This window comes from Zophobas morio, unplaced genomic scaffold (assembly GCF_036711695.1).
Source record: "Zophobas morio isolate AGI-343-1 ecotype UQ-CSIRO unplaced genomic scaffold, CSIRO_AGI_Zmor_V1 ptg000011l, whole genome shotgun sequence".
NCBI classification, from domain to species: Eukaryota; Metazoa; Arthropoda; class Insecta; order Coleoptera; family Tenebrionidae; genus Zophobas; species Zophobas morio.
In genome coordinates, this window is record NW_026972116.1 from 21,173,013 (window position 1) to 21,196,863 (window position 23,851).

Sequence of the window (23,851 nt, forward strand, 5' to 3'; positions counted from 1 at the left end):
TTTTGCTTAAATATTCTCAAAAAATTTTGATTGCTATATTTCATATTGGTAAGAATTTGAAGAAATGAATCCAAAAATAGCTTCTGGTTGTGGGAGTCTACAAAATTAATGTTCAAAAGTAGTCAAAAAGATTAAAAATTTCGTAAGAGGGGAATATTGAAAAATTAAGCTTTTGGAAAATTTGCCTAAAATTCCACAAAAATAACAAGAGATAGATTGTAGAATGAACGTGATGATTCGAAAATATAGGGTGTTTACGCCATTAGAGCAAGATTTTCGAAATCTGATCATCAAATTTGGTGATCAACGTGTTTTTAATTCCTAAAAATTGCCACATTTTGGAAAAACAGTAGGAATTTCAAATAAAGAAGCCGAAAATTAATGAAAAATACATAACAAACAGGAAAAAACCCAGAATTTCATTACAGTTAGATATGTAAAAGTGGTACGAGGACTTTACTGCAACATTTCCGGTGTTAAATAAATAAATAAACACATCAATCATATAAACTTCATAGAAAATAGTAAAAAAATAGCTCAAACATGGCTTAAGATTTTATTTGGTATGTTTACATATAGTAATAAACATATTGATCGAACCAAAACAACTTTATGCTTTCTGTCCATTAGGTCGTATAATAATTTCACTTATCTAAAACCAGCCAAATAACACACTACAATAAAAAATATATATATTTACCTGAACACGAGGGGGAGTGGAAAGTGCGTACATGACAGCACAAGCTATATCTTCCGGTTCCAAAAGCGGCATTTGATTTAAAACGCTAGGATCAATATTGAATTTATCCTTTCCTAAAAGACCTGTAGCAACACCCCCAGGACTCACACTCTACGGTTTTTTAATTAACCTGTAATTTTAAACGAAACACTCTGTACAAACCGTAATTTTAATCCTCTCCTCTTCTCTATTGAACTCCTGCCGCAGCGTCTCCGCCAGGGCCGTAACGGCGAACTTCGACGCCGGATACACATTCAGCCCTGCCAAATCCGGCACCAAGTGTCCAATAAGACTGTTAATGTGCACAATATGCCCCTCAATTTTGTTACATCTCATCACTTTTACCGCTTCCCTTGTGGCCACACATAATCCGAAAACGTTAATATCAAGAACTTGCTTCCAAATTTTAGCATCACCGTCACTGAGTCCGGTGTTAGGCATGATTCCTGCATTGTTTACCAAAATGTGAACAGGACCGTACTTGTCACAAACTTGCTTGAAAGCCGCCACGATGTCCTCTTCTTTAGATAAATCGGCTTTGACGGCGTAAAGGTGGCCCTTTTTGCCGGAGAGCTTTTTGGAAAGTTCTTGGATTCGGTCCACACGACGAGCTATACCAGCAACCTGAGTTAAGTAACTTCGTTAATTTGATTAAGTCAAAATTAGGTCATTGAAGGTACTTACGTTAACACCAGCGTCTACTAGTTTCTCGGTAAGGGCAGCGCCTATTCCAGAACTTGCGCCTGTTACGATGGCTAATTTTCCCACCCATCTCTGCATACAAGACGCCATGGCTTTTGTCTATGGGTTTGTGGTGATGGGTTTTTATAACTTCAGCGGTGTTGTATCACCGAATAAAAATAGAATAGGCTAAACTGGATTGTAATTGTTGCGTGGACGTGGGTACACTGGATGGCCCATTTTTTTTCTTTCTACGATAGAATCAATTAGTTTTTACTGTCGTTTTAAAAACTATGTTACATGGAGAGAAAATTGATGACACTTTTGATTATTTTGTTTTGGGCTCAATTTATCATGCCTAGTTATTGTCAAAGAACCCAAGGAGCCAAATCTGGTACACCCGGTATAGTGCAGATTTTTGCAAGGTCATATATTTTTTTGAGTTGCGAATCTCTTTTCATAATTTAATAAAATAAAAAAATAAATAAATAATACAGGTTTATATGATATATCCAAAGAAGACATACGGTTTTTACTATTGCTATAACGCATATCGTTTTATGATTAAATTATAGTTTTTTATTTCAGGTCGAAACCTTGAATATCATCAATCATGTGAACTTACTTTTAAACGAATAGACATCCTGTTCCTAAATTCATTAAACCAATTAAACCTTTGTTTTGAAAATTTCGAATTATTTACTGTCACTACTTATGGGTTTAAATACATTCTACAAACCTTGCAGACTTGCTAATATTTAAAAAACAGTATATGAGGAATCTCAGCCTGCAAACATTGAGTACATTATTAATAAATAAAAATATTCGCAGATGTTACCTTGAATATTATATAACGTTTTTAATCGCTATGACACTGCAATAGCTTTTGTTAGTGAATTATGGTAAGTGGGTGGATTTTTTTTAATTTTAATTCTAAAAAAATTAAGGAAGTTTACAAGGTCAAACTCGATTAAACTTCCAGGGGTATTGCAAAAATAAGTTTTTTGGAAATAAGTTCATAACTAAACGAGATTATTGTATAGGTGAAAATAATTTATATGTTCTTTCATTTGTTATTTGTCAGTTGTTTTCAGTTATAGTTTAATTTTTTGTCTGTTAGTATTTTAAGAACGTTTTTTTTTATCCACTGGGGCACATTGGTAATTTTCATTTTTGCACCTTATTTTTTTAATTTTTGTTTAGTCAATCATTTCGGGTGTTATAAGAAGTCAAACAAAATTCAGGCAGTCCCATAGCTCAATTCCGAAAATCCGAATTAATAAATTTTTTATTTTACGCGGCAAAATATTTCACGAAAAAATAAAAGTTTACGATTTGCCTGAAATTGAGATTCTAAACTAACTTTTCATTCCTTTCTGCCATCAATTGTAGAAAATAAATCGATTTCAACTGAAATCGTGTTCAATTCCTGAATTAAAAAAATATTTTTTGAGTTTACGGGCTCAATATTCCACGAAAAAAATGAAGATTATACGACTTGCAGGAAATTGAGTTTCTAAGCTAATTTTTCGCTGTAGAATTCGTTTTTGTCATTAATCGTTGAATATCAATCCGATTTCAAGCGAAATTGCGTTTCATTCCGTATCACAAAAAATATTTTTCGGGTTTAGGGGCTCACCATTTGAAAACGGTTCAAGATATCGACTTTTAGTTTACAACTCGATTCCTTGGGGTCTTTTAGTTCCAACGAGGAATGCTTTGGGTCGAACAATTTGGAGATCTGGACCTGAGAGACCTATAAAATGAGCGATGCTATTTTTCTAGAGGAAGCATTATTTAAAATATCAAAAACATCAGGGAAGTAAGTAGCTCATTTCTGAACCGCGATTCATGTTCAGGAGGTTCAAATTAGTATATGTAACAAGTTTCAGGAATTTGCATTAGGTAACGCGTAAGGTACTTATTACAAGTACCACAATCGCGAGATTTTACGCACGGAAATATTTCACAAAAAAATAATAAATATCCGATTTGTCTGAAATTGAGTTCCTGAATTAATTTTTTATCGTAGAATTCATTTCTGGCATCAATCGTTGAATATCAATCCGATTTCAAGCGAAATTATGCTTCATTCCGTATCTCAAAAATTTTTTTTCGGGTTTTGGGGGCTCACCATTTGTAAACGGTTCCAGATATCGACTTTGTCGAAAAAACAATGATTGTCGAATTGTATGAAACTGAGTTTCTGAATTAAATTTTTACTGTAGAATTCATTTCTGGCAGCAATCGTTGAATATCAATTCGATTTCAAACGAAATTATTTTCCATTCCTTGTCTAAAAAATATTTTTCGAATTTAGGAGTTCACCATTTCAAAACGGTTCAGAATACCGACTTTCAGGTTTCAGCATTCGATTCCTTGGAGTTTTCTAGTTGCAACACATGATATTTTGGGTTGCATAAGTTAGCGGTCCAGGCTGAGAGACCACTAAAACTGGCGATATCATTTTTCTATAGATAGCATTATTTAAAAACTAAAAAAAATCAGGATAATCCATGGCTCAATTCTAACTCGTATTCCTATTTAGGAGGTCCAAATTAGTATGTGTAACAAATTTCATAAATCTGTCTTAACGATTCCTATAAGGAAGTTAGTTTTGTATCACAACCACGCGATTTTTTTTCTCTAAAAAATGAAAGTTTTCCAATTTGTCTGAATTTGCGTCTCTGGATTATTTTTGCAATGTAGACTTCATTTTTGCTATTAATCGTTGACTATTAATTAGATTTGAAGCGAAATTGCTTCTCATGCTGTATCTTAAAAAATATTTTTCGAATTTACGAGCTTATCATTTCAAAACTGTTCAAGATATCCACTTTCGGTTTGTAGCATTGAATTCCTTGGAGTTTTTTGGTTGGAACAAATAGTTCCTTGTACCAGATAATTTAGCGGTCCGAGCCTGAGAAATATATTTCGAATTTACGGGCTTATCATTATTAATTTTTTTTGTATAATATAGGAAAACTTTTGAAGAAGATTTTAGACGATTCGGTGGCAAAAACACTTGACTTTTACCGGAAGAAAAAAAATTTCTTTGTATTCAGTACACGACTTTCAAGTTGCTATATTTTTAAACAGTCTAGGTCTTTATAGCAAACGTACGCCGCCATTTGGCGCTACAGTTATATTTGAAATACATAACATAGAATGAGTTTATGGCTTGAAGGTTGTCGGTTATTTTAAAATAACTACTGGGTGTGGATTTAGTTTTGTTTATTTTAAGTTGTTTTTTCAGGATTACAGTGAAACCGCTCCCAAACTTTTGGTACACAAGTTTTTGCGAATTTGGTAAATTTGCTGAACTAATAGCTGGCGACCTTCCTGTAATGGTCGATATTTGCATATTTACTGGGGGATTAACGTGATAAGATAAAATTGCCAAAATTTAAATCCTTATGAACATACGTCCACCTGAATGAATCATGCAAATCTTATGGTTTTTCCGATAGATTTAGGCTTGCCTATGTCTATTTGTTTTATATAACGTGTAAATTAATTAATTTGAAATATTGTTATATCTTCTAAGACCGGAATTACAAATTATTCTAATTTAAAAAATCATGTGATTAAATTGAGAAATTAGTATGTTTATTTTCACTTAATGGGCAACGTATTAAACTTACAACTGAGGCATTTTTCTTAATCCAATTGTTCATTAACAGTAAACAGTCTGTAAAAACATCTGCCCACACACTTCAAATTTAACAAACACTGATAAAATATGTAATATACAATTTCTTCTTTGAGTTGACTCGTGAGAACTTACTTTATCTATTTGGACACAATAAAGTCTTTCTTGCCGAAGATTGGAAACTTAAATCCTCATATTTTATTATTTTTTTATTTCTTATGAGCCTTGAAAAATGGAGCTTTTGGAAAAATTGCCTAAAAATCCACAAAAATGCTAAGAGGTAGACTTCGAAAATTATAGTGCTCGGTTCCAGAGCAAGAGTTTCGAAAATTCCGTTTGATAATAATCAATTAATCACTTTTTGGTTAATCCGAAAAATTGTCACACTTCATTTAAGAGATTCTGGAAAGACAGATTTTCGAAGAAATGTAGCCAAAAATCTATTCTGGAGTTCGCATTCTGCAAAAAATCTCTTTGTGTAATTCTCGAATTTAGCCGAAAAAAAGCCAGATATTTTATGAGCATTGAAAAATTGACCTTTTTGGAAAAGTGGCCTAAAAATTCATAAAATAATTCTAGGATACAGATCTCGACGTGGTGATTCGTAAAATATTATTTACGGTCCTAGAGCAAGATTTTCAAATATTCGGTTTGAAGCACACTTTTTTTTTTAAATGAAGCTGGAAATAACTTCTGGAAGTAAGATTTTACAAAACAAATTCTTTACGTAATTTTCGAAGTAGATTCAGAAAGGTCACAAATTTCATTGAAAAATTGAGCTTTTTGGAAAACTTATCTAGAAATTAAAAAAAAAAATCTAAGCTTACTGATTGTCCGGGACCACGATTTTTCAATTAATCCGTTTGAAAATCTTTTTTATTTTATTTTAAAACTGCTTATTTCATGTTGGTGACTCTGGAAAAATGGTAACAATTCTCGAAGAAATGGAGCCGAAATGATATATGGGAGTTGGATTCTATAAAAAAACCTCTTTGGGTAATTTTCGGAGGTAGTAGGAAATAATGTCAAAAATTTGATATGAATACATACTAAAAAATTCAGCTTTTTGGAAAAGTTGTCTAAAAAAATTCTGCGATATAGATTTCGAGGATCTGAATTGAAAAATGCAGCATAATGATGGCCCCGGATCAAGATTTCGCAAATACTGAGTTTGAAAAAGAATTTTTTATTAATTTTAAAAATTAGGTTTTTTGTAATTGGGTAACTGAAAGAATTTTTGAAGAAATGAAGTAGAAAATGGCCTCTAGATGAGCGAATCTACAAAAAAATTCCATTATGTAATTTTCAAAAATGGCCGAAGATTGTGAAAAATTTTTGGGTTCTTCCTATTGACAAATGAAGCTTAAAAAAAGCTGTCTAAAAATCTAAAAAATTCTAATACATAAGCAGATTTCGACTGGGGTAATGAAAAAAACATTTTCTAAGTATTCGGTTTAATAATCACTTTTTACCTAAACGTAAAAATGTCGATATTTCATATAAGCAATTCTCAAAAAATGGTAGCAATTTTTTAATGAAATGGAGCCGAAAATACTTGCTGTAGGACAATTTGTGCAAAAAATTTTACGCAATTTTGTAAAAAAAGTGAGCTTTTTGGAAAAATTGTCCAAAATTCACAAAAAACTTTTAAAATGAAGCTGAAAATAACTTCTGGAAGTCGGATTTTACAAAATAATCTCTTTAGGTAATTTTCCAAGTAGGTTGAAAAAAGGTCACAAATTTCGTTGAAAACTTATCTAAAAATTAAAAAAAAATCTAAGCTTACTGATTGCCCGGGACCACGATTTTTCAATTAATCCGTTTGAAAATCTTTTTTATTTAATTTTAAAACTGCTTATTTCATGTTGGTGACTCTGGAAAAATGATAACAATTCTCGAAGAAATGGAACCGAAATGATATGTGGGAGTTGGATTTTATAAAAAAAACCTCTTTGGGTAATTTTCGTGGGTAGTAGAAAAAATGTCAAAAATTTCACATGAATACGTATTGAAAAATTGAGCTTTTCGGAAAAGTTGTCTAAGAAAATTGTGCGATATGGATTTCGAGGATCTGAATTGAAAAATGCAGCATAATGATGGCCTCGGATCAAGATTTCACAAATATTGAGTTTGAAAAAGAATTTTTTTTGTAAATTTTAAAAATTGCAATTTTTGTTATTAGGTAACTGAAAGAATTTTTGAAGAAAAGAAGTAGAAAATGGCCTTTGGATGAGCGAATTACAAAAAAAATTCCTTTGGGTAATTTTCAAAAATGGCCGAAAATTGTGAAAAATTTTGTGGGTCCTTCCTATTGACAAATGAAGCTTAAAAAAAGCTGTTTAAAAATCCAAAAAATTCTAATACATAAGCAGAAAAATTTTCCAAGTATTCGGTTTAATAATCACCTTTTACCTAATCGTAAAAATGTCAATGTTTCATATAAGCAATTCTCAAAAAATGGTAGCAATTTTTTTAAGAAATGGAGCCTAAAATACTGTCTGGAGGTCGGTTTGTACAAAAAATTTTAGGCAATTTTGTAAAAGAATGAGATTTTTGGAAAAATTTGTAAAAAAATTCACAAAAAATTCTGCGATATACCATAAAATTCGATTAGCTAAAATAGAAAAGCACAGCACAATGATGATCCCAAACGAACATTTTCCAAATATTCAGTATGAAAGTAATTTTAAAATTGCTAAATTCAAAAATGGTAAGAATGTTTGAGAAAATGGAACCAAAAATAGCTTCTGTAAAACTTAGGGAAAAATCCACAAAAATTTCTAAAATATAGATCTCAAAAATATAGCGGGTTTTTTCTAACTTACAGTATTGCCATACTTCATACAGGAGATTCTGGGAAAATGCTAGGAATTTTTGAAGAAAAGAAGTCAAAAATAACTTCTGGAAATCGGATTGTACAGAAAAATCTCTTAAAAAATTTTCGAAGGCAGTCGAAAAGATGCCAAAAATTTCATAAGGTGGAAATCCTGAAAAACTGAACTTTTTGGAAAAGCTGCTCTCTACACGACGAACTGCATCGAAAAATACAGCGAGATGATGATCCGGACCAAATTAATTTTGCTATATAATAAAATTATTTTTTTTTTATTTGTATATTCAAAACTTCTAAGAATTTTCGAAGAAATGAAGCTGAAAATAACTTCTGGAAGTCGATTTGTACAATCTGTAAATAATTTTCAAAAGTAGTCGACAAAATCTCAAAAGTTTCTTAAGTTGGCAGTATACCGAAAATAGAGTTTTTAGAAAAGTTGCCTAAAAATTTTCAAAAAATTTTGTAAAATAGATCTCTACGAATAAGGAAGTTAGTTAGTTCTTCAACAACGAGATTTGACACGCCGAAATATTTCTCGAAAAAATAAAGCTTTTCCTATTTGCTTGAAATAGAATTTCTGGACCTATTTAGGAATATAGACTTCATTTCTGCTATCAATCGTTGACTGTTAATTTGATTTCAAGCGAAATTGCTTTTCATTCCGTATCTCAAAAAATATTTTTCGAATTTACGAGCTTATCATTTCAAAACTGTTCAAGATACCAACTTTCGGTTCATAGCATTGAATTCCTTGAAGTTTTTGGTTCCAATAAACAGTTCCTTGGTCATAAGGTAGTGGTCCGAGCCTGAGAGACCAATAAAACGGGCGATGTCGTTTTTCTATAGGAAACATAATTTAAAAGCTCAAAAAAATTCAGGAAAACTTATAGCTCAATTTCAGGTGATAAAAATTAGTATGTGTAGCAAATTTCATGAATCTGTCTTAACGAATAAGGAAGTTAGTATCACGAGATTTTACGCGGCGGAATATTTCTCGACAAAATGAAGCTCTTCTGATTTGCCTGAAATTGAATTTCCGGACTAACTTTGAAATGTATGCTTCATTCCTCCTATTAATTGTTGACTATTAATTAGATTTCAAGCGAAATTGATTCTCAATCCATATCTCAAAAAATATTTTTTGAATTTACGGGTTTATCATTTCAAAACTCTTCAAGATGCCGACTGGCGGTTTGCAACATTGAATTCCCTGGAGTTTTATGATTGCAACAAGTAATTCCTTATATCGGAAAATTTAGCGGTCCGAGCCTGAGAGACCAAAAAATCGGCTGATGTCATTTTTCTATAAATAGCATTCTTAAAAACTCAAAAAAATTCACGATGATTCATAGCTCAATTCTAAACTGGTATTCCTATTCAGGGGGTCCAAATTAATATGTGTAGCAAATTTCATGAATCTGTCTTAACGAATAAGGAAGTTAGTAGAGCTGAAGGAAATGAAGCTTTCCCGATTTCCCTAAAATTGAATTTCTGCTTTAATTTCGGAATATAAACTTGATTTCTGCTATCAATCGAATATTTTTCGAATTTACGGGCTTATCATTATTAATTTTTTTATATCATGTAGGGAAATTTTTGAAGAAAATTCTAGACGATTCGGTGGCAAAAACACAGGGACTTTTACCGGAAGAAAGAAAAATTTCTTTGTATTCAGCACATGACTTTCAAGTTGCTATATTGTTAGACAGTCTGGTCTTTACGACAAACGAATGCGCCATTTGGTGCTACAGTTATATTGGAAACACATAACATAAAAGCAGTTTATGGCTTGAAAGTTGTTGGTTATTTTAAAGTAACTACTGGGTGTTGATTTAGTTTTATTTATTTTTAGTTGTTTTTTCAAGATTATAGTGAAACCGCTCCCAAACTTTTGACGCCATCTTGGTACACAAGTTTTTGGCAAACTAATAAATTTGCTGAACTAGTCACTGACGAGCTTCCTGGAATGGCCGATATTTGCATATTTACTGGGGAATTAATTTGATAAGATTAAACTGCCAAAATATGATCTATTATGAACATACGTCTATTGAATGAATCATGCAAATTTTACGGTTTTTTGATAGACTTAGGGTTGCCTGTGTCTATTTGTTTTATATAACATGTAAATAAATTAATTAGAAATACTGCAAAGCTGTTCTGATTATATCTACAAAGATTCGAATTACAACTTATCCTAATTTCAACAATCATGTAATTATAATTGAGAAATTAGAATGTTTATTTTCACTTAACAAACGACGTACTAAACTTATACCTGAGGTATTTATCTTAATCCAGTTGTTCATTTTGAAAATAAACAGTCTCTAAAAATGTCTACCCACACACTTCAAATTTAACAAATATTGATAAAAAATGTAAAATACAATTTCTTCTTTGAGTTGACTCGTGAGAACTTACTTTATCTATTTGTACACAATAAAGTCTTATGTGTTATTCTTTCTTGTCGAAGATTGGAAACTTAAATCCCCTTATTTTATTTATTTTTTTTATTTTTTATGAGTCTTGAAAAATGGAGCTTTTGGAAAAGTTGACTAAAAATCCACAAAAATGCTAAGATGTGGACTTCGAAAATTATAGTGCTCGGTTCCAGAGTAAGATTTTCGAAAATTCCGTTTGATAATAATCACTTTTTGGTTATTCCTAAAAATTGTCAGTCTTCATTTAACAGATTCTCGAAAAACAGATTTTCGAAGAAAATAAATTCTGGAGGTCGCATTCTGCAAAAAAATCTCTTTGTGTAATTTTCAAATTTAGTCGAAAAAAGTTCAAATATTTATGAGTATAGAAAAATTGAGCTTTTTGGAAAAGTGGCCTAAAAATTACTAAAGAATTCTAGGATAAAGATTTCAACGTAGTGATTCGTAAAATATTGTTTACGGTCCCAGAGAAAGATTTTCTAGGTATTCGGTCTAATAATCACTTTTTACCTAATCTTAAAAAATGTCCATATTTCATAGAAGTAATTCTCGAAAAATAAAAACAATTCTGGAAAGTTAAAATAGAAAAATACAGCGTAATGAATGATGACCCAAATTTTCCAAATATTCAGTATGAAAGTGTTTTTTTTTTAATTTTAAAAATTGATATATTCAAAGTCGTAAGATTTTTAAAGAAATGGAGCTAAAAATAGTTTCTGAGTGTAGGAATCTACCAAAAACTCCCTTCAGATAATTTTCGAAGGTGGTCGAAAAATGTGAAAAATTTTCCTAAAATAAATAGAGCTTCTGTTTTTTATAATCACTTTTTCTAACCTGAAATATTGTCATACTGTATACAGGAGATTTTGGAAAAATGGTAGAATTTTCGAGGAAAAGGAGTCGAAAATAACTTCTGGAAGTCGGATTCTACAGAAATATCACTTTAAATAATTTTTGAGAGTAATCAAAAACAAACAATTTCATAAGGTGGACGTCCTGAAAAATTTAACTTTTTGGAAACGTTGCTTAAAAATTCGTAAACCGGATTGAAATTTTTCAAATATTCACTATGAAAGTCATTTGAGCTATATTATTATTTTTATTATTTCTGACCGATATATTTCTGGACAATATTTTTTTTCTAACATACTAAAAATAAATGTGAAAAATTATTGTTACTCTCATCTTAGAATTCTTTCGGATTTTTACTTTTTTTTGTTTTTTCAGTGTTTCGAATTTTCCGTTCCCCGATTTTTAATTTTTCCTTTCTCCAATATTTGCATTTGCAATTTTTTGAGTTTCCAGTTTAGTTGTTTGTTGCTTCACCTTTGAGATTTGCAGTTTCTAAATTCCGCAATTTTTTTTTAAATTCAAATTTCAAATTTTGCTTTTCAACTTTTAAAATTTTCAGTTTTTCAATTTTTAAATTTTCGTTTCCACAATTTTTTCAGTTTAAATTTTTTAATTTTTAGATTTTGCACTTTTGAATTTTTCCGTTTTTCAATATTTCGTTACTTCACGTTTTAAATTGGTTCTTTCTACTATTATTTTTAGATTTCTCAATTTTTTGATATTTTATTTTGTTAGACTTCCAATTGTTTTAGTTTTTATTTTGGGTGTTTCCATTTTTTGAATAAAATACAAGAGCAACCCGAAAAATCTCCTGCTTTACCATTTTTCAAAATTTCACTTTGAATAAACTTGTTTTTTTTATTAAAAATTTGAATATGCAAAAACGAGAACTTGATTATTTAAAAGCTAAAATTTGAAAAGACTGAAAATTGAAAATTAAAAAAAATTGCAAATCGAAAAATCAAATGAAAATTTGAGGCACTGTTTAATTCGAATAAAGGAAAATTAAAATATCTACAAACTGAAAAATCGAAAAATCGGAGGAACGAAAATTTGCAAGATCGATAATATAAAAATTCGAAAACTAGAAAACTTGAAAGCGAAAAATTGTAAAATAGAAAAACTGTAAAACTGAATAATTCTAAATCGAAAAAGTTAAAAATCCAAGTAACTATAAAGTCGAAAAATTGAAAAATTCAAAAGTTGTTAAATAGAAACTTTGAAAAACTTAAAACAAATTCGAAAAATTGCAAATGAAAAAATTGTGAAATCTAACAAAAATCGGAAAATTGAGAAATTGCAAAATCAATACTCAATTAGTTAAGAAAAATTTAAGCATAAAAATTGAAAAATTCAAGAACTGTAAAATAGTGAAAATTTCAGTTTTAATAAGTTTGTCCTTTTTGAATTAAAGTAAAAATTAGAATCTTTGAAAATAAAACATTAAACAATTGAGAACTTGGAAAAATAAATAAGGAGAAGAATCTAAAAATTGCATCAAAAAAAAAACAAAAAATAAAAAACTGCCAAAACTTGTAAAATTGAAAAATCAAAGATTGAAAACTAGAAAACCTAATATCGGAAGACTGTAAAGCCGAAACAAAAATTCACAAATGGAAAATTTGAAAATCGAAATATTAAAAATCGAGAAACTGGAAATTCCAAAAACTGAATAAACGATCTGGAAATTGACAAACTGGGCTAACTGTAAAATCGAAAAATTGTAAATTAAAAAATTGATAAAGTCAATTTGTTGATATAAAAATTTTGAAAAACTAAAAATTGAAAACTCAGAAATTTTCAAATAAAAAAAATTAGAATTTGGAAAATAAAAATCGAAAAACTGAGAAATCGTAAATCCAAAATATGGGTGGTATTAAAAAATCCTCAGTCAACACGATGTAAATCAACGTGGTGAAAGCAACAACATTCGAATGACACCAATGTGATTTGTTGTCATTGTTGAAATTAATGCATACCCACAATTAAAAATCATAAAGTTAAAAAAAATTAAATATAAAAATTGAAAACTAAAAACAACAAAATCGTAAAACCGAAAAATTTCAAAGTTCAAAAATTAAAAATTGAAAAAGCCAAAACTTGAAAACTCGGAAAACTGCAAATCCAAAAATTGAAAAACGACAAATTAAAAAACCAAAAATAAAAAAAATAATCAAATAAAAATTGATTTTCTGGCATAGAAAAATTACACATTGTACGTTTTTTGGTTTGATTAATTCCATTTTTTGCCAAAACATTCTTCGTGGACTCCTAAAAACGACAATGTATGTAATATTTTCGATATTTAGTAATAATAATAACTCGTAAGCCGCTCGTGTCTGGAAATCGATTTGTACAAAAAATTCTTTAAGTAATTTTCAAAGGTAGTCGAAAAATTCCAAAAATTTCAGTTTTTGGAAAAGTTGCCTAAAAATTCTCAAAAAATTGTGCGAAAAAAATATCTACGAATAAGGAAGTTCGTGTAAAGATTCAGGAAGTTTTATAGCTCAAATCTGAACTAACATTCCTATTCAGGAGGTCCAAATTAGCATTTTTTTGATGAATAAAGAAGTTAGCACAAAGTACCATAACCATGAGATTTTAAACTACGAAAAAATGAGTTTCTGGAGTAATTTTTCCCTCTAGAATCCATCTCTGCATCATTGCCGAATTAATTTATCCAATCGATTCCTGAATATTAATACCTGAAAACTATTTTTTGAGATACGGAATGAAACACGTTTTTGGCTGGAACGAAATTCAACAACTATTTACAGAAATGAATTGTTTCTACAATAGATTAGCCTACAAATTCAGTTGAAGACAAATCGAACAAATTTCATTTTTACATTTCATATATTTCATTTTTTGTAAAAATGTTTTCATCCGTGTCAATATTTCGCTTTTTAAATGACTTTGAAAGTAAAATTTTAACAACCTTGAGAATTATTCACTTCAATTTAAAATATCTGCGTTTCGTTCACTTGATGACGTTATAACAAAAATTATTTATGCCAACCTCGCTTGAAATAAGTATGATACTATTTTTTTTTCGAATTATCGTAAAAAACAAAGTTGTAAAAGCAAAATTCACAGCGTGTATTAGAATACACAAAAGGATTTATTGAAATTTTAACAATTTATTTGCATTGATTTCATGGTTACACCACAACAATTATAATTTATGTGTTCATCCTCTCTAGCGAGTGAATGACGTCATCATAAAATTTATTAATTAAATGTTATCTGCGAAAGTCAACTTCCAACGTGAATGAAGTTCACTCCTCGTTTTATCAATTATCAAGCATTTTGATTTTTCAAAGTAACCCTATCAATAAACTCAATTAATCTTTCTCCTTCCCTTCATATTCTTGATTATGTGCGTGACAATGCGTCCATGAAACCTATTGACCCACATTCTCCGAAACGGTCATTCATTTCCAGAAATGCACACAAAGAGAAGTAAAATTTTCACAATCCTGAAAGTTATCCATTTCAACTTGAAATGTCTGGGTTTCGTCCACTTCTCCCTGAACGACTTAAGCAAAACTCGCCCCTCACTCTCTAAATTTTCAATTCTAGCTCACATCTTCCACATTGCATATGGAACAGTGGCAATAATTATTTTCCCGAAGTACTTCAGCATGTTTCAAACGCAGACAGTCATCTCACAACTTGTTGGCTTTTTCACCGGATTACTAACAGTCCTCACCGGCTTAGACAACATTTTCTGGAGCAAAATCTACCAAAGACAAATTTTCAAACTATTCAAGTATTTCTATCAACTGGATGAAGATTTCCAAAGAGCTGCGTTCGATCTGAACTATGGTACGGTGAAAACAGCGGGCGGTGTATTGATGACGATAGACGTTTTGTTGTCGTTGTTTTTAATGTTCGTACATACGATGTTTGACAAAGACACCATAAAAATAACGCTAGACACTCAAGTCGTTGTTGTTTTTCTATTTACGTTTATTTTCTGGTCTCAAGCTACTTTTTACTGTCAGTACGTTCTGTTTACAAACACTGCAAGATTAATGTTTCTTCAGATCGACCACGAGCTAAACTCGAAGACCATTTCTGTGAAAAAATATCGCCTTTGTTGCGATCTTCACACAAAACTGTCTGATGTTATTAGACTTATGAACGAGCTTTACAATATTCAGATTATTTTGTTGTTTACTTCGAGCTTTGTGTTGATGACGTTGGAGGTTTATGGTGCTATAGTGCATGAGTATGAAATGGCCTTAACTACGTTGATTTCGTCGTTATATGGAAGCGCATTGATGATTTACAAAATGTGGGGGTTGATTTTTAATGCAGAGAATTTAACAAGTTCTGTAAGTAAATTCAACGGAAGTAAATTTTAATAACAACTGATCGGTAGGCAAATAAAGTAAGGCGCTCCCTGGTAAAACTGGCTGTTATTGAAAATCAACAAATACATAAGAAAGAGGTACACATGTGCAAATATTTACTGAGTGGTAGATTGAATGTGGACTTTTCAGATTAAGGCTTTCCTGCTTTATATTTTGCACGACCAAGTCAAGATATCTGTGGGAGGGTATTTCAATTTAAACTATAGTTTGGGTGTTAATGTAAGACTGTCAGAAATGAGTTAAAGCAGAATTATAACACTAAAAATTGGGTTTCAGATTTTTACATCTATCATTATGTATTTAGTAATATTGATTCAGACCGACCCGAAAGCTTCGAAAATTATAGCAGGGAATTTGTCTCGTCCTTAATTATTTAAATTTTAAATCCATAAATGGAATTATAAGTATCAGTTTTTTATTAGTCAATAAATCGTGGGTTTAGATGTATTAAATTCTTTATTTTATGTAAAAGTAGGATCCCCATTTTCGCCTGTCTGTCTCTTTTTGCTAGTTTTATTAGCCGCATAATCTCCGAAATTACTGCATGGTTTACTATAAAATTTTAAGAATTTTATTAAATTCCTAGCCAAATAAAATTTTCATGAAGTAAAGTTAAGGCAATAATTAAAAGAAAAGTTTATAGTGGTTTCAAAGAGCCAATTTTAGATACACATTAACTCTAGTAATAACAGCTTTACCAACTAATGCGACAAAATCGATTATGTAATTTGTCTAATGTTTTGACCAAATTGTATTAGAATTTGTAATACAACAGTCACAAATAATTAATGCTGTTGCTGTAGTTTAACGTTGATGAAATAATATCATTACATATTATAAAACCGGGTTTAAATTTAATTTTACCGTGAAACACTTTTAAATGTAAAATGTGAAATGTAGTGGGTGTAAAATAAAAAATGTATTTGGAGTAGACTGTGAAAATTCAACTGTTTATGGCTTTATTAGGGTGTAGAAAGAGTCACATCAAAAATTTAGGGTCACTGAAAATGGCATTTAACAACAAAATAATGTTAGGTTGGAAAAGATAAAATTTATAAATAATTACAATAACTTGAAAAATATTGCGAAGTTATGGTCCCGAACCAAAATTTTCTAAAAATTCGATTTTAAGATATATATTTTTTTAATTCTAAAAATTGTACATTCATTTTGCTCAAAATAATTTCGGAACGTCAAAACCTAAAAAAAAATTTTTTCAGGAAACTTTTGAGGGTGCTCGAGAAAAAGTCAAAATTTCATAAAAATGCCTTAAAATGAACAAAAAACTCTGGGATATATAGATCTCGACGTATTGATTTCAAAAATACAGTATGTTTATGGTTACGAACCAAAATTTTCCAAATATTTGGTTTTAAAGTACTATTTTAAAAAAAAATCTAAAAATTGCAACTTTCTTTTTGGCGATTATGGAAAAGTGGTAGAAATTTTCATAGAAATGCAGCCGAAAGAACTTCTGAAATCGGAATCTACAAAAAAAAATTGTTTGGCTGATTTTCTAAAATTCTCGAGGGAAAGTGCAAAATTGAACTTTTTGGCAATATTGACTAAAAATCAACAACAAATTCCAAGATATGGTTGATTTGAAAAATATAGCGTGTTTATGGTCACCAACCCCGATTTTCCAAATATTCTGTTTTAATTTTTTTTTTTTCAGTTTACAAAGTTCATTTTGACGGTTTGAAATTTCGAACAAATAAAAGGCAAAATAGCTTCCAGAGGTCGAAATCTACAAAAAAATCTCTTTAAGTTATTTTCCAAGGGGCTCAAGTAGTCAAAAATTTCAAAAGAGTGATTTGAAAAATTGAATTGTGAACAAAATTTACATATTCTTACGTACTTTGATACAATTGAAAGTGAATTATGGAAAAAATCAAAAAATTTTAGCCGACTGAAACTTTGTACATGAAATTTGAAAAAAATATTTGCATTTCTGAATATTTTCAAAACATGTAACAAATGCAATTGCAAACATAGTTTTTTTACTTTTCGATGAATTTTTCGATAATTTGAAATTTTAGACCTTTTCCACCGTTTAAAATTAATAAAACAATCTATTTTATTAATTTCGATCTCCAGAAGTTTTTTACGGTTTCGTTTTTCGAAAATTCTTACCATTTTTCCAGTATCGTCAAAATGCAATATTTCGAAAACTAGTCCTCGTGTTGAGTTATTTTTTCTCATTCACGTGTCATTCCTGAGTGAACACATTTTTTTTCATAATTTTTTACCTTTCAGTTTTTCTAAAATTGCGCTAAAAATTCCTTAACAAAAATTTTACGAATGAGCTATAATTTTCAATGTTTCTAAAATCAGCACCTCAAATTCTATTAACACAGAATTTTTATGGATTTTTAGATAACTTTTCCAAGATTTCATTTTTTCAATGAAATTGCCACCTTTTTTTGACCACATCGAAAATTACCGAAAAAAACTTTTTATAGATTTCAATTTCCAAAAGTTATTTGTTCGGGTTTATTTCTTCAAAAATTACTACAATTTTTCCAGAATCCTCAAAGAGATTTAAGGCAAATTTCAACATATTTTGAAAATTTAACATTGAACTCGGAGCACACACGATTTTTTTTTTTAATTTTTTTCAACCCAGTTTTTGGCGAAAGAAAATTTTTTTGTGAATTTTTACACATCTTTTCCAAAATCTCATTGTTTTCGTTTCCCCCGTTTGAAATTTTGACTTTTTTCGCCCACTTTCGAAAATTACCCAAAGAGATTATTTGTAGAGTTCGACCTCCAGAAATTATTTTCGGCTTCATTGCTTCTTAAATTCCCACTTTTTTTCTAGATTCGTGAAAATATGTTACGGCAAATTTTGAGATATTTTAAAATTCTAACTTTCAATTGAGATATTTCGAAAACTAAACTAAATTTGGATAAATAACCTCAACACGATTTTTTTCATAATTTTTGGCCTCTAAAAATTCGGGATTTTCGTTGTTTTTCTCAGAATGTTTGTGAATTCTAAAGCACAATTTTTTAAAAATCTTTTTCCTCCATTTTGAAGAACATAACCTAGAACGTAGTGCTTTAGTTCAAATGGCTGTCTTATCTATGGATGTCACTGATAAATAACCTATCACATCTAGAAGCAAAGATAAAACTACTGCTGATTAGATAAGAAAATTTTTGCTTCCATAACAGATAAGTAGGTCACGAAAAAGTATGGCACCTGTCGCCTATCTGGTTCTTCAAAACTACTGGACGTCTTACAATGAAATTTTACGTCATATCAAAATTTTGCTTAGTAAATTGAGTGAAATCTTGAAATTTATATTATGGTACGCACTCCACTCATATTAGAGTTCTTGTTTTCAGAAAAACATCGTAGTTTAATAAATTAAATGATATCTAAATAATTACCTTTGTAATGGATGCCACTAAAGAAACTTTAATAAACAGTAAGTAATTACTGGCTTACAAACAAATATTCAGATATTGACAGTTTAGAATACAACACGTTTATGGATCCATTAGTCCTTAGAACAAATTATTCCAGATATATGAATATTTCACGAGTTTCTCCACTTCTAAAAATCAACTATCATGTTTTACGCTGTTTTGGGTTTCTACATTTTCGTCTCAAAGACATTGTCAAACCTCGTCATTCTCTTCGTCTCAGTATCACAGTACACATTCTTCATGCTTTATTGATAGTTTTGCCGTCTATTTACATGTTTAAATATTTCCCGCAATTTTTTTCAGCTTCTTTGATCACAAAATTGCTTAGTTTTTTCCGAGCTTTTTTTCTAATTGTAGCAGGAGGCAGCTACATCATTTGGAGCAAAGTGTATAGCAAAAGAATATACAATACGTTCAAAACTTTAACAGCTTTGGAAAAAAATATCAAAGATTTACGAATAAGTCTAGATTACAAAAATTCGGTTTGGTTTGCCTATGTTCTAATGGCAGGTGAAATTGGATTACTGTTCTTTTGTGGTGTATTGCATCTAATGTATGGTATTTCAACAAAATTTACTCTTCTGCATGTTCTGATAACACTCACAATATATGTGGTCATGATGACCATAGAGATAACTCTATCGTGTCAATTCCTTACTGTCTACAACAACATCGCTTTAATGTTTTCGGCTATCAATTCGAAGCTAAAAGAAAAGTGTTTATCACCTAAAGTCTTTCGGACGTGTATGGGTGTTTATTCGAAAATTTGCAACCTGTTAGAACAATGTAACCACTTAAACACAGTTTTAATTCTAATAGCATTTTCTACACGATTTGTAACCATGACTCTAGACTTATATGGACTCATAATTAATGCTTTTATGAATGGAAAACGAATGAACTTTCCTGTACTTGCTTCGGTAGGTTATTTTGCTTATAAAATGGGAATATTGATTTTCGTTGCTGAGAAAATAAGATCTGCAGTAAGTTTTGGGATTGAATTTAACCTCAAGAATAATATTTTTCGGTTTTTGTTTTCAGGTTATTAAAACGCGAAAGACATTAAATAGACTAACAATTGAGAAGAAAGAAGAAATATTTCAAAATGAGGTAATGCTAGACTTCTTTTTCTTTATACTGAGAACACATTTTAGATTAACACGTTTCTTGTAAAATCACTGCATTATGAAGTTCGAGTTTCAGCAGGTGGAATTTTTGATTTGAACTATAATTTGGCACTAAGGGTATTTTTCAGCTAATTTAAACGTACTTACATTATCATTATTTTTGTTTTCAGATTTTTGTTTCCGTGACAACATATCTAGTCATTTTAATTCAAACGGATCCTAATGCTTCAAGAATAGTCTCTGACAAACTTTTCAAAAAATGATTTTTAATTCAATGCACTACTATTTTCTCTTAGTACAACAAACAAAACATTGTAAATTGACAGAAGTTACAAGTTTTCAGGCTTCAACATCAGTCAAAGTCGTTTTACAAGAAGTGGAAAATAAAATTTTGGATTGTTATTTTCAAATAATGTAGGCACAAATATTACTTGTTTAAGAAAATAAATTCAATAAAAATTAAATATTATTCAAGTCTCGTCTCTATTTTCTTCCTTTACTTTCATATTTTCTCGACGTTTCAGACTCCAAGAATACCAAACAATAGGTCTCCCGTTTGTCTCTCTGTCTGTCGTTTATCGTTTGTGTCGATTTCTATTAGACAAGTAATCTTCGAAACTACTGGACCGACGTAGATGGTAACACTAACCAGAATTTGTCTATTCATCCCAATCAACAATTTGATGACGTCACCTCAAAATTTTGCTTGGTAAGCGTTTTTGAAATTTTATAAAATAACATACTGGTTTATGAATCCGTGTTGAGTTTTACCCTCGGCACCCAGATTTTCTGTATAAGAAAAAATCGAAAATAGCAATAACTGTGACACCTAATTGAATTACAAAATTTTCAGATACTTGTAGCCGTTTTCAAATTACCATTTTGTAAACAAATTCAGACTTGTGGAGTCCTCATAAAAAAATTATAAATTATTATCAGCAAAATCTTCGACAAACGGATGATAAGACCATCAGAATTAACTATGCTCTGACAGCTTACGCTTTTTTTAAGGAATTTTTTAAATCTGAAAAAATACAATCTTGAAAAAATTGTTCTAAGATTATTTACACAGAATTTCTCTACGGTTATTAATCTATTTTCATTTTTAAATCTGCGCATGGTGGTTTTTGTTTGTTTTTTTTTTTGAAAAAAAACTGTTAAAACACAAATTTACCATTTGTCTTAGAAACTAAAAATGCAGTTACCCTGAAACGTTGTTACATATTAACATTTTGTAAACCTTCTGTAAATTGTGAAATTTAATATTAAAGAACTTAAAAAATAAACACCAATGAAAACATAAACAGAAAAGAATGTTCTTCAGAAAATAAGAACACAAAAAAGTCTAATAAATTAAATGATACCGAAACAATGACCACGATGATCAATGAAACTAAAAAAGCTTTAATAATTAATTAACTGTCTAGTTGTAACACAACACTGAAATATTTACAGTACAGTCCACAACACCTGTATTGATCTTTAAAAGAAATCAAATACATCATGACCGACTTCTCAAGCATTTCTCCGCTCCTAAAACTCAACTACCACGTTCTACGTTATTTCGGCTTCCTCCACTTTCATCTGGAAGACATTGTCGAACCTCGTTCTTCGTTTCGTCTAAACATAGCAATACAAATACTTCACATTTTACTCATAATTTTGCCAACGATTTACTTGTTTAAATATTTTCCGCAATTTTTTGCAGCTTCTTTGATAACAAAATTACTTAGCTTCTTCAGAGATTTTTTTTTAATTTTGACAGGGTGCAGCAACATCATTTGGAGTAAAGTGTATCGGAAAAAAATCTACAAAGTCTTTAAAACTGTAGCAGCTTTAGAAAAAAATATCCAGGATTTGCAAACAACTTTGTATTATGGAAGTTCAGTGTGGTTGGCATGTGCACTTATGGCAGGTGAAATTCTATTGTTATTGTTTTGTGGTATGTTGCATCTGATTTATACTACCTCAACAAAATTTACCCTTTTCCAAGTGTCGGTAACTTTCATAATGTATTTCGTTATGATGACCATAGAACTAACATTGCCATGCCAATTTCTGACTATCTACAATAGCGTTGTTTTAATGTTTTCGGCTATTAATTCAAAGCTCAAAGAAAAGTGCTTATCACCTGAAGATTTTCGAAAATGTATGGTTATTTATTTGAAAATTTGCAACCTGTTAGAACAATGTAACCACTTAAACACAATTTTAATTCTAATAGCGATGATTCGTGACCACGACTCTAAACTTATATGGACTCATTATTAATGCTTTTATGAATGGAAAACAGACAAATTTTCCTGTATTTGCTGGCATAGTTTTGTTTTGCTATAAATTAGGAATTCTAATTTTCGTCGCGGAGAAAATAAAGTCTTCGGTAGGTTTGTTTCACTGAGTTTAACTTCAAGAATGATATTCTCTTTTTTCAGGTTGTTAAAACGGGGGATACCTTGAATAGATTAACAATTGAGAAGAAAGAAGAAATGTTCCGGAATGAGGTAACTCGCAGATTTTTTTTTTCCACACTGAGTATAACATTTTGGATTAGTATGTTTCTGGTCAAGTCGCTACATTATGAAGTTAGAATTTCCGCAGGTGGAATTTTTCACTTAAACTATAATTTGGCACTAAGGGTACACTTACCTTTCTAGAAATTTAAACTTAATTATGTACTTGATCACTATTTTTATTTTCAGATTTTTCTTTCTGTGACAACATACTTAGTCATCTGAATTCAAACCGATCCTAATGCTTCAAGAATAGTGTCTGAGAAGCTCTTTGGATCAAAATGATTTCATATTCAGTCTAATAATTTTTTATTAATATATTGTAAAAACAAAAACAATTACAGAAATTTTATTTTACTTCTATGGTTTAATTCGAGCGGATTTTTTTTAAGAATTGAGACAGATGTTGGCTCATAATCACAGATCTCCAACTACTACTAGCAAAAATTAATTTCAGCATTATTTTCACAATAGTTGCAAAGCTTGCATTTCAAAAAGTCGCAAATTCGTTGAAATTGTTAGTTGCCATAATGTAGAGATACTCATACACAAAAATAAATTTTATAAACATTAAACATTATTAAAGTAACATTTTGTGTTTTCTCATCACTCTTCCCAAAAATATTATTAGAATTATTTATTTTTAGTTTCCGAAGATTTAAGACTAATTTTTGTTATTTCGAACGTTCAGCCTGCCATTTATTCAAAAAATTATTAAGACCAGTTACAGAAAATATTAAAAAAAAATTAATATATTAATATATCAGTTTAAAATGATTGAGAAAGTATTTTTGAACTCTTTAAAGTAGTCTATATATACTTAGTTTCAAATACTATAACGTGTCAAAAAAATTATGAAAATTGCGCATAATACCATAATTTAGCGATTACTTAAATTTACTGAAATCTTAAAAAAAAAATATTCATCAAATGTGTAGAGAATGTTTTGAAAAATTTAATAAACGCCATTACAAATTCAAAACTCCTTTGTAGCGTTATTTAGAAAATGTTAATATATTTGGATATGTAAAGAAAAAACAGTTTAAAATTTTCAAATTAAAAAAATGATTTCCACAAGTACTCACTTTTTGAGCTTAAAACACACTACCATTGTCGATTAAAAAAAAAATTCAAATAAACATTCAACGACATCTTTACGATAGGACCTTCCATGTTTACACCTCGCACGTTCTTGGAGTTCT

The 23,851-nt window shown here is 30.0% G+C and overlaps 2 protein-coding genes across 2 annotated transcripts in view; one reads left to right on the forward strand and one right to left on the reverse strand.

Annotated features, from left to right (window-relative positions):
- Positions 1-23,851, forward strand: part of LOC135127212 (venom acid phosphatase Acph-1-like) — an 84,231-nt gene that overhangs the window by 23,787 nt on the left and 36,593 nt on the right. The window lies entirely within an intron of this gene.
- Positions 543-23,817, reverse strand: LOC135126567 (farnesol dehydrogenase-like). Its single transcript, XM_064052596.1, has 5 exons — positions 23,735-23,817; positions 1,424-1,671; positions 902-1,363; positions 701-850; positions 543-652 (listed from the first exon to the last, which is right to left on the reverse strand). Exons 2-5 carry the CDS (start codon positions 1,529-1,531, stop codon positions 611-613), a joined length of 762 nt encoding a protein of 253 aa, XP_063908666.1. The 5' UTR covers positions 1,532-1,671; positions 23,735-23,817; the 3' UTR covers positions 543-610.